This window comes from Nerophis ophidion, linkage group LG07 (assembly GCF_033978795.1).
Source record: "Nerophis ophidion isolate RoL-2023_Sa linkage group LG07, RoL_Noph_v1.0, whole genome shotgun sequence".
NCBI lineage: Eukaryota > Metazoa > Chordata > Actinopteri > Syngnathiformes > Syngnathidae > Nerophis > Nerophis ophidion.
In genome coordinates, this window is record NC_084617.1 from 71,515,498 (window position 1) to 71,526,512 (window position 11,015).

Consider the following 11,015-nt stretch of genomic DNA (forward strand, 5'->3'; position numbering starts at 1 on the left):
ACATCACAAATCACACTAAAATAATTGGGGGTCCAAAATTGTCCTATTTATTAAAGTGTTCAAAAATAAATTATACAATTTTTTTACTGTTTACTTTTAGCACAATAATCTCAACATCAACTTCAGATATATCCGTCAATTTTAAGTTTTATTGTTGTTTATGTTTTGTTTGTTTTAGGCCCTTCTTTTAAAAAAAAAAACAGCTCAGATTTTAAATGGTAAAACACAAAATATGCAACAATTTCCCCCCAAAAAATATCTCAAAGTGGAATATTTGATGTGACGTAATCGAAGCCTTGTATAGGTCAATAATTCAAAATGACATTGATTTTGATTCATTATTATTTTTTAAAGAAAGAAACAGCCTGCATGGCCGCTTTGTGTTATAAGAGTAAGCATTGCAACAATTTCTTGTTACATTTCACCTGTTTGCTCTTTTATACCACTTTTTATGTTTTTTATTCTTTTTTTAATTGTATTCCTAAAATGTGCCGTGGGGCCGTTAAAAAATGACCCGCGGGCCGCACTTTGGACACCCCTGTGTTAAGCAATGTCAGCTAAGATGTATCTGAGAGCCAGATGAAGTCATCAAAACAGCCACGTCTGGCTCTAGAGCCATAGGTTCCCTACCCTTGGTCTACAGTCTTGAGATTTTCTTAGACTGCTTTAGAGAGTCACACCAAGGAATGGATGACAGGATTGGCAAAAACATTTCAGATCATGAAAAGAATAACCTCCTTTATTTACAGCTTTCTTGCATGTTGTTGCTACATCCAAAGAGCAACATGATAATACAACATGTGGTCTGATCCTATCATTGAGATTATGTTTGTAAAAATTGACACTTGGCTCCTCGTGTGCAGGTTTTCCGTCACAGCAGACGATCCGTTTTCTTCATTAAAGCCCCCACTAAGTCACTTTCCCATGGGTCTTTGTTTAGAAGACATGTACGAACTTTGACCTGTGTGCTGATACCGTTGGTTGACGGAAGCAAATCCAAATGATCGTTAACGATGGAGCAAATATGTCCGGCATTCATGATTGTGAATAGAAAAATGGCTTGCTGAGATTTTAAACTTAAACAATGAGATTCAACTTTGTACAAACCACATTTCCATATGAGTTGGGAAATTGTGTTAGATGTAAATATAAACAGAATACAATGATTTGCAAATCCTTTTCAACCCATATTCAGTTGAATATGCTACAAAGACAACATATTTGATGTTCAAACTCATAAACTTAATTTTTTTTTGCAAATAATAATTAACTTAGAATTTCATGGCTGCAACACTTGCCAAAGTAGTTGGGAAAGGGCATGTTCACCACGGTGTTACATCACCTGTTCTTTTAAAAACACTCAATAAACGTTTTGGGAACTAATTGTTGAGGCTTTGAAAGTGGAATTCTTTACCATTCTTGTTTTATGTACAGCTTAAGTCGTTCAACAGTCTGGGGTCTTGTTGTCGTGTTTTACACTTCATAATGCGCCACACATTTTCCATGGGAGACAGGTCTGGACTGCAGGCGGGCCAGGAAAGTACCCGCACTCTTTTACTAACACATGGCTTGGCATTGTTTTGCTGAAATAAGCAGGGGCGTCCATGATAACGTTGCTTGGATGACGACATATGTTGCTCCAAAACCTGTATGGACCTTTCAGCATTAATGGTGCCTTCACAGATGTGTAAGTTACCCATGCCTTGGGCTCTAATACACCCTCATACCATCACAGATGATGGCTTTTGAACTTTGCGCCTACAACAATCCGGATGGTTATTTTTTCTCTTTGTTCCGAAAGACACTATGTCCACAGTTTCCAAATATAATTTGAAATGTGGACTCGTCAGACCACAGAACACTTTTCCACTTTGCATCAGTCCATCTTAGATGAGCTCGGGCCCAGCCAAGCCATTCGGTGTTCCTGGGTGTTGTTGATAAATGGTTTTCGCTTTGCATAGTAGAGTTTTAACTTGCACTTACAGATGTAGCGACCAACTGTAGTTACTCACAGTGGTTTTATGAGGTGTCCCTGAGCCCATGTGGTGATATCCTTTACACACTGATGTCGGTTTTTGATGCAGTACCGCCTGAGGGGTCAAAAGTCCGTAATATCATCGCTTACGTGCAGTGATTTCTCCAGATTCTCTGAACCCTTTGATGATTTTACGGACCGTAGATGGTAAAATCCCTAAATTCCTTGCAATAGCTCATCGAGAAATGTTGTTCTAAAACTGTTGGACAATTTTCTTAAAAATTGGTGACCCTCACCCCTTCCTTGTTTGTGAATTACTTAGCATTTCATGGAAGCTGCTTTTATACCCAATCATGGCACCCACCTGTTCCCAATTAGCCTGCACACCTGTGGGATGTTCCAAATAAGTATTTGATGAGTATTTCTCAACTTTATTAGTATTTATTGTCCCATTTCCCAACTTATTTGTCACGTGTTGCTGGCATCAAATTGTAAAGTTAATGATTATTTGCAACAAAAAAAATGTTCATCAGTTTGAACATCAAATATGTTGTCTTTGTAGCGTATTCAACTGAATATGGGTTGAAAAGGATTTGCAAATCATTGTATTCTGTTTATATTTACATCTAACACAACTTCCCAACTCACAGTAGAAGCATTTAAGTCTCGCCTTTAAACTCATTTTTATACTCTAGCCTTTAAATAGACCTCCTTTTTAGACCAGTTGATCTGCCGCTTCTTTTCTGTTTCTCCTATGTCCCCCCCCCCTTGTGGAGGGGGTCCGGTCCGATGACCATGGATGAAGTACTGGCTGTCCAGAGTCGAGACCCAGGATGGACCGCTCGCCTGTGTATCGGTTGGGGACATCTCTACGCTGCTGATCCGCCTCCGCTTGGGATGGTTTCCTGTGGACGGGACTCTGGCTGCTGTCTTGGATCCGCTTTGAACTGAACTCTCGCGGCTGTGTTGGAGCCACTATGGATTGAACTTTCACAGTATCATGTTAGACCCGCTCGACATCCATTGCTTTCGGTCCCCTAGAGGGGTGAGTGGTTGCCCACATTTGAGGTCCTCTCCAAGGTTTCTCATAGTCAGCATTGTCACTGGCGTCCCACTGGGTGTGAGTTTTCCTTGCCCTTTTGTGGGTTCTTCCGAGGACGTCGTAGTCGTAGTGGTTTGTACAGTCCTTTGAGACATTTGTGATTTAGGGCTATATAAATAAACATTGATTGATATGGAAACGGGGTTTGTAGTCTTACTGGATGCTCAACATTGGGTAACATAGAACATTTACATATATAGTCATCTGTTTTATCAAAAAAAAAATAATAAATTAGAACAATAAATAGTCGGTCTTTTATTCCAAGCAGCAGAGCTATCGAGAGCCTTCTTACAAAAGACTGGGCCAACTCAACACTGCTGTTCTTTTTCTGCTCCACGGCTGACAAGGTCCCCAAATAGTGATGGATGACCCAAACTCAGGAGCTTGAAACGCACTGGAAGAACAGCGAAGTTAAGACTCCCCAGGAATGTGGTCCTTGTTCCGATCCCGCCACCTCAAACCTTGCCTGGAATGGCGTCCATGTCTGATGGGTGGAATACATGTTTCTCAGCCGCAAACACCTTGCTATCACTGTAGCTTTGGCATGACGGAGGCAGGGGGGAGGGGGGCCGGGGGGGAAACCGGGTTTGGATAGATAACCCTCGCCAGTCGGACTCCTTGCGTGGTGCCTACGTATCAGGAGGCCACAGGAGGCGGGCTTGGAGAGTTCAGGTTGCCTTAAGGAGGTCATTTCACTGAAGTGCTGATTAGTGTTTGCATCAAGTGATAAGTGGAGGGAAACACATGTCATGGGGGGTGAAGCGGGGGTGGGGGGGGGGACTGGCCCACTAGTTCCCACAGAATCCTGAAGAATGTGTTTCGTTCCGAACAACATTTTAGTTGTGAGACCTCATCTCCACTGTGTTGGAAACTTGGCAACTATTATTCGTAATAAATACAATGTACAAGAATCCTTCGGACCACACCTGACACAACGGTCGAAGCACATTGTTCGTCTCTTTCCAAGACCATCGACTATCTGCAGCCGCACTCGGCAACAGCCATGCCCTCGTACTTGTGCTTGTACGTCACCACGCCTGTGTCGTCCAGGTAGAGAAGCGAGATTGGATCCAGCTTGGTGGGCACGCAGCAGGCCCTCGCCGCCCTCTGAGGACTGTTGATGTTCACCAGCGTCTGCACGATGGCATGTTTAGTAGGCGTGACGTGTTTGGTCAGCGGAAACGAGCACGTCCCCGAGCACTCGTAGGCGTCGTAGCTGCCGGGCGCCAGGATCCAACTGTCCCAGCCGATGTCTTTGAACTCCACATGTAGAGGTTGTCTCCTGCAGTGGTTGCCCTTGGCGTTGCGGCGGATACGCGAGGTCGTATCGTAGATCAGATTGGAGCGCATTTGTATCAGGTCCGCCTCGTCCGGCTCGGACTCGTCGTACCCGCCCCACAGGTCGTTCTCCAGGTCGTTTTGGGGGATGACGTTGGCTTCGTGGTCGATCATTTCACTCAGCTCACGCTTGTTATCTCGATGGTCGCTGCTTTGGTCGTCGGAGAAAACAATCAGCAGAGGTTTGTGCTTTTCCTTGCTGCCGGTGTCGATCTTCATGTTTCCTGCCGCCGTGTTCTCAATTTCGTTTTCCTCCCTGAACCCCCGAGCCTCGACCTCAAGCGCCATGCTGTCAATGTGCACCTCCAATCGATGCGTGGTGCCGCGCTCGGATTCCCGCCACCGCAGGACGGAAGAGGTGAGGTCAAACGCTTCCCAGCCGTCGTCCGTGCCGAAAACTTGCCGTGACGCCAACTCCACCAGCGCCACGGCCTCCTCCGCCCCTAACTCTACGAGAACATTCTCATGGGTGGTGTTGTCGTCCCCGTCACCAGGTACCACCTCATAGATGGTGACCCTGCGGTCCACACCGGCGTACAGACGGCGGTCAGTCTGGATGAGGGTATAGAGGCGGAGCTCGGCCGCCGTGATGCGCTCGTGGTGGGGGACGGACACGTTGAAGAGAAGTGGGTGGCGCCTTACGCCTCCGGCGCCTACGGCACTTGAAGAAAAATCTGGGGGATCAAGAAAAAAAATTCAGACTTTAAAGGCCTACTGAAAGCCACTACTACCGACCACGCAGTCTGATAGTTTATATATCAATGATGAAATATTAACATTGCAACACATGCTTTAGTTTACTAAATTACAATTTTTAATTTCCCGCAGAGTTTCTTGTTGAAAACGCGTGTTTGTGACGTTATTAGTTGGAGGGGGACATATTAGCCCAGCACCACTCACAACTAAAAGTCGTCTCTTCTCATCGCATAATTACACAGTAATATAGACATCTGTGTTGCTGAATCTTTTGCAATTTCTTCAATTAATAATGGAGACGTCAAAGAAGAATGCTGTCGGTGGAAAGCGGTGGATTGCAGCTGCCTTTAGCAACCGAAACACAGCCGGTGTTTCTTTGTTGGTTGTGAAGCTTTAACACAGAGCGGTCAAGCGAACATGTTTCTCTACGTTAGAGATGCGCGGATAGGCAATTATATCATCCGCAACCGCATCACTAAAGTCGTCATCCACCCGCCATCCACCCGCCATCCACCCGAACCAAAATTTTATCAACACCGCAACTGCCCGCCCGTTGTTATATATCAGGGGTCGGCAGCATTTACCACTCAAAGATCTAATATGACCCGTTCCACAGAGTGTAGAGGATAATGGGAGCCGCAAACATTCTCGCGACTGTTTGCTGGTGCTTATCCAGATAACTAGATTAAGGGGGGTCCTATGAATTCGTTGCCTTTGACACCTTCAACAACATCAGCAACATGTTGTGTGCAGCTTCCGCAGAAACACGTACAAGATTGAAAGGCAATACTGGGTGACACAGAGTACACTGATGGTTGTGATACAAACAATTTGAACACTCTTGCTAATATGCGCCACACTGTGAAGCCACACCAAACAAGAATGACAAACACATTTCGGGAGAACATCCTCACAGTAACACAACATAAACGCAACAGAACAAATACCCAGAATCCTTTGCATCCATGAGTCTTCCTGGCTGTATTATACACCCCGCTAGCCCCCAACCCCACCCACCTTACCAATGCACGGGGGGGGGGGGGGGGGGGGGGGGTTGTGCTGGACTGGCAAGCAGTTTATACATTTTGTAGAAGGCGTCAAAGGCAATGGCTTTATAGCACGTCTTAATTCTTGCTAACTGGGTAACCGCCAGCAGATATTCGCGAGAATGTTTGCGGCTCCTGTCGTTTATTTACTTTGTGACACGGGTCAAAATAGCCTTTTGAGTGGTAAAGGTTGCCGATCCCTGAACCATGTATGTCAAATAATTCCAAATGGTTCAACTGCCACCTGCCCGAATCTATTTAAAATCTAATTTTTCGTCATGTCCCCCGCCCGACCCGCGGTTTATCCGCGGACTACGCGGATGAGACCGCAAACCGCTCATCTCTAATCCACGTCAACTGGCAAGTTTTTGGATGGGAAAATTGTGATATTAAGTCGGCTCTTACCGGAGACTTCAGTGGATTATGGGACGTTCTCCTGTAGCTGTCAAAAAGGCAGCTGTGATCTTGGCTCCTCATCGGCTTCTCTCTGAGACACTGCCGTTCACCGCAGCCATCAGACTTTCAGGTATGACTTTCCTTATCTAATCTCACTAAAAGACTATTAACACAATAAGCAGATAAGGGATTTTCCAGAATTATCCTAGCAAATGTGTTTAATTACATCTGAAACGCTACCACTGCCGCCGCCTGTAGCCGTCGCCTTTTCTATTTTTCTTTTATTTATTTCTTTTATTTTAGTGCTTCACTCTAACTTTCCTTATCCACGAATCATTCATGCTCGCTCAAATTAATGGGGAAATCGTTGCTTTTTCGGTCCGAATAGGTCTTGCTGCTGGTGGCTAGGATTATAAACAATGTTCAGATGTGAGGAGCACCACAACCCGTGACGTCTGCTACTTCCGATAAAGGCAAGGCTTTTTTATTAGCGACCAAAAGTTGCGAACTTTATCGTCGATGTTCTCTACTAAATCCTTTCAGCAAAAATATGGCAATATCGCGAAATGATCAAGTATGACACATAGAATGGACCTGCTATCCCCGTTTAAATAAGAAAATCTCATTTCAGTGGGCCTTTAAGTATCATTATTAACCTTCCTCTTGTGTTAGCTTTCTGTTACCATCTCTTATGTTAACGGGTCGGTTTTAACCCATGTCTTAAATCAGCTGTAAAATACACTAAAAACAATTATCTATCATCCAATTTGTTTCTCATCTCTTGGTTACGTCGTTAGGTTTCCTTATCCATGAAAATATTGGTTTTAATATTTTTGGTGTGGGCCATTGGGCCTTTTTTTTGTCAGTATACCCCTCGATTTCAATTGAAAAAAATGGTAAAACGAACCTCAAGAGAATCGTATAAATAAAAAAAAGTTTGTTGTGTTACCTGACCATTACTGAGGGCTATTAGAACACATCTCTTGAATAAATTTGTTTTATTTATTTTTTCATTTTAATAATTTTATCATAGTAACAACTCTATACTGAATTGACCTCAAATGTCTGGACATTTTAGTTTTTAAATGCATAAAAGAACCACATGAATTTTGTTTGTTTTTGTACTGGATAACAAGGTAAAATGAGGATCCACTAAAGCTCACATGATTGGTAGAGGAGCTGGCCGTCAGTGTGTTCAGTTTTGGCTCTACTTAGTGCTTTATAGACTTATTTTTTATAACTGGGTCAAAACCGACCCTAACAACACCAACGTCATAATTTCAACCAGAGCATTTTATAATTTAGCGAAACAAAAAAAACTAGTTTTATTTTGTTGAAATAGAGGTTGCTGACAAAGTCAAAAAGCCTTGATGCATAAAAATACATTTATGTGGTTCTTTTATGTATTTAAAAACTAAAACGGGTCGGTGCCGACCCTAACAACACCAATGTCATAATTTCAACCAGAGCATTTTATAATTTAGCGAAACAAAAAAAAATTGTTTTATTTTGTTGAAATAGAGGTTCCTGACAAAGTCAAAAATAAATGTATGTGGTTCTTTTATGCATTTAAAAACTAAAACGGGTCCCTAACACAAGACGAAGGTTAAGTATCACTGGCACTGGGGGGATAAGGCTGAACATTTTACACACAGAGAAAGAGAATAAGGAAAAAGTTAAAATATTATGTGGATATCGTTAAACTGAAGAGAAATGTAAATGTAATACACATGATTAGTATCGGCATTGATCCCACTCTTGAATGATCAGAATCGGAAGCGTAAAACCCTGATGGGAACATCCCTAGTTCAATTCTACCCAACATTGCTAAAGTTTTGTGAGTAGTGTACACAATATATGATGTATAATTGTCCCAAATTGAAACCACACTCAATTTAACTAAAGTATTTCTCAATATTGGTAAAAAAAAAAACAGTTGTGAAATAAAAAATTAACCAGACTCAGTAGAGAGACTCACCCTCGTTTTTGAAGCTGCGGATGATGCTGGCAACGGGCTGGGAAGTGCGGTCGTTGGCGAAGCGGTTGTAGAGCTCCATCATGTACTCCGGTGGCTCCTCTCGTATGCTTCCAGGCGGCAGCGGAGGCGGACCCAGGCCGGACAGGTTGAACGTCTGCAAAAACTGCTCTTTCAAGCTCTCTAGGACCCCCTGCCTGTTCGGGTTGCCCTCCTGCTCCGAACGGGACGGGTTGTCCGCCCCTCCCAGAACGTCCCGTGTCCCCGTAGCTGGTCGGGGCCTCCGGTCCGTATTGGAGATGGGGCTGCTCTGTCCGCAGAGAGGCCCGTGGAGCAACAGGAGTGCCCAGAGCAAGAGGAAAGTTTTGGTGCTGCAGATAGTTCCCCATAAATACAACAAAATGCTCGCCATGGAGATGAAAAAACCCGCAGTTTGCTTTCTGCAGTCCCTGTCGATAAAAAGTGTTGTTGACCTTTGCTGTGTTCTCTGCGGCAGTGTGCCAGTCACACGCCACCTTGCAGTGCTCACCGAGCACACCTTTTCAGGTACGGCGCCGCAGGTCCGAAGGCAGTGACGGCTTCTTAGCGGCGTCCATTGACTCATCTCCGTGGTGTCTGATGCTCTTTCTGTGCTTTGCTCTGTCCACCCAGCTTTTTCTCGCAGTCTCTTATCTACGACATGGTGGGCTCTGCTCTCTGCTTGTAGTGTGTGTGTGTGTGTGTGTGTGTGTGTGTGTGTGCGTGCCCTCAACTGTCTGTGATGCACACAAGTGTGTATCCCACAACTTCCTTAATGAGGATTTTGTAAACACGGTCCTGTAGCTTCTTCCTTGTGGAAGTGCTGTTTTGTTTGGGTGGGTGCACCAGAGTTGATTCCCTTGGTTTGTTTATTTGCTTTGCAAACGGCAGGCTTCTGCTGGCCGTTGTCGTGTTGGATCGGATTTAACAGCAATATGAATCACTTGTCCAAACGAAATTGAAATGTAATGAGCTGTGAGGCCTAATGACAAAGAACGAAGCGCACCAATCTCTCCTCACATTTCCTGGAGCCCAGGAGCGTCCAAACTTTATTCAGAAGGCGTCGTTAGGATTCTAATCTAAGGATAAGGGACCACTTTGATGCATTTTGTACATTTAAAGGCCTACTGAAACCCACTACTACCAAACCACGCAGTCTGATTAGTTTATATATCAATGATGAAATATTAACATTGCAACACATGCCAATACGGCCGGTTTAGTTTACTAAATTGCAATTTTAAATTTCCCGCGAGGTATCCTGTTGAAAAATGATGACGCGTGTTTGTGACGTCATAATAGCCCAGCACCACTTACGGCTAAAAGTCATCTCTTTTCATCGCATAATTACACAGTAATTTGGACACCTGTGTTGCTGAATCTTTTGCAATTTCTTCAATGAATAATGGAGACGTCAAAGAAGAATGCTGTTGGTGGAAAGCGGTGTATTACAGCTGCCTTTAGCAACCGAAACACAGCCGGCGTTTCTTTGTTTGTTGTGAAGCGTTAATATGGAACAGAGCGGTCAAGCAAACATGTTTCTCTACCACATGCCAACCAGCAAGTTTTTGGATGAGAAAATCGTGATATTAAGTCGGCTCTTACCGGAAACTTGAGCGGAGTTTGCGTCCTCCTGCAGCAGGTGTGACTTTCTTGGTTCCTCCATATGGCTTCCCTCAGAGACACTGGTGGTCACCGAAGCCCTCCGACTTTCAGGTATGACTTTATAATCTCTAGTAACACAATAAGAAGATAAAGGATTTTCCAGAATTATCCTAGTAAATGTGTCTAGTAACATCTTTTTAGTTTACTAAATTGCAATTTTAAATTTCCCGCGAGGTATCCTGTTGAAAACGTCGCGGAATGATGACGCGTGTTTGTGACGTCTCGGGTTGTAGCGGACATATTAGCCCACCACCACTTACGGCTAAAAGTCATCTCTTTTCATCGCATAATTACACGGTAATTTGGACATCTGTGTTGCTGAATCTTTTGCAATTTCTTCAATGAATAATGGAGACGTCAAAGAAGAATGCTGTTGGTGGAAAGCGGTGTATTACAGCTGCTTTTAGCAACCGAAACACAGCCGGCGTTTCTTTGTTTGTTGTGAAGCTTTAATATGGAACAGAGCGGTCAAGCGAACATGTTTCTCTACGTCAACCAGCAAGTTTTTGGATGAGAAAATCGGGATAATAAGTCGGCTCTTACCGGAGACTTGAGCGGAGTTTGTGTCCTCCTGCAGCAGCTGTGACTTTCTTGGTTCCTCCATATGGCTTCCCTCAGAGACACTGGTGGTCACCGCAGCCCTCCGACTTTCAGGTATGACTTTATAATCTCTAGTAACACAATAAGAAGATAAAGGATTTTCCAGAATTATCCTAGTAAATGTGTCTAATAACATCTTTTTAGTTTACTAAATTGCAATTTTAAATTTCCCGCGAGGTATCCTGTTGAAAACGTCGCGGAATG

The 11,015-nt window shown here is 43.8% G+C and overlaps 1 protein-coding gene across 1 annotated transcript; it reads right to left on the bottom strand.

Annotated features, from left to right (window-relative positions):
- Positions 1-711: 711 nt before the first annotated feature.
- bmp10 (bone morphogenetic protein 10) lies at positions 712-9,222 on the bottom strand. Its single transcript, XM_061907060.1, has 2 exons — positions 8,532-9,222; positions 712-5,089 (listed from the first exon to the last, which is right to left on the bottom strand). Exons 1-2 carry the CDS (start codon positions 9,130-9,132, stop codon positions 4,053-4,055), a joined length of 1,638 nt encoding a protein of 545 aa, XP_061763044.1. The 5' UTR covers positions 9,133-9,222; the 3' UTR covers positions 712-4,052.
- Positions 9,223-11,015: the final 1,793 nt, after the last annotated feature.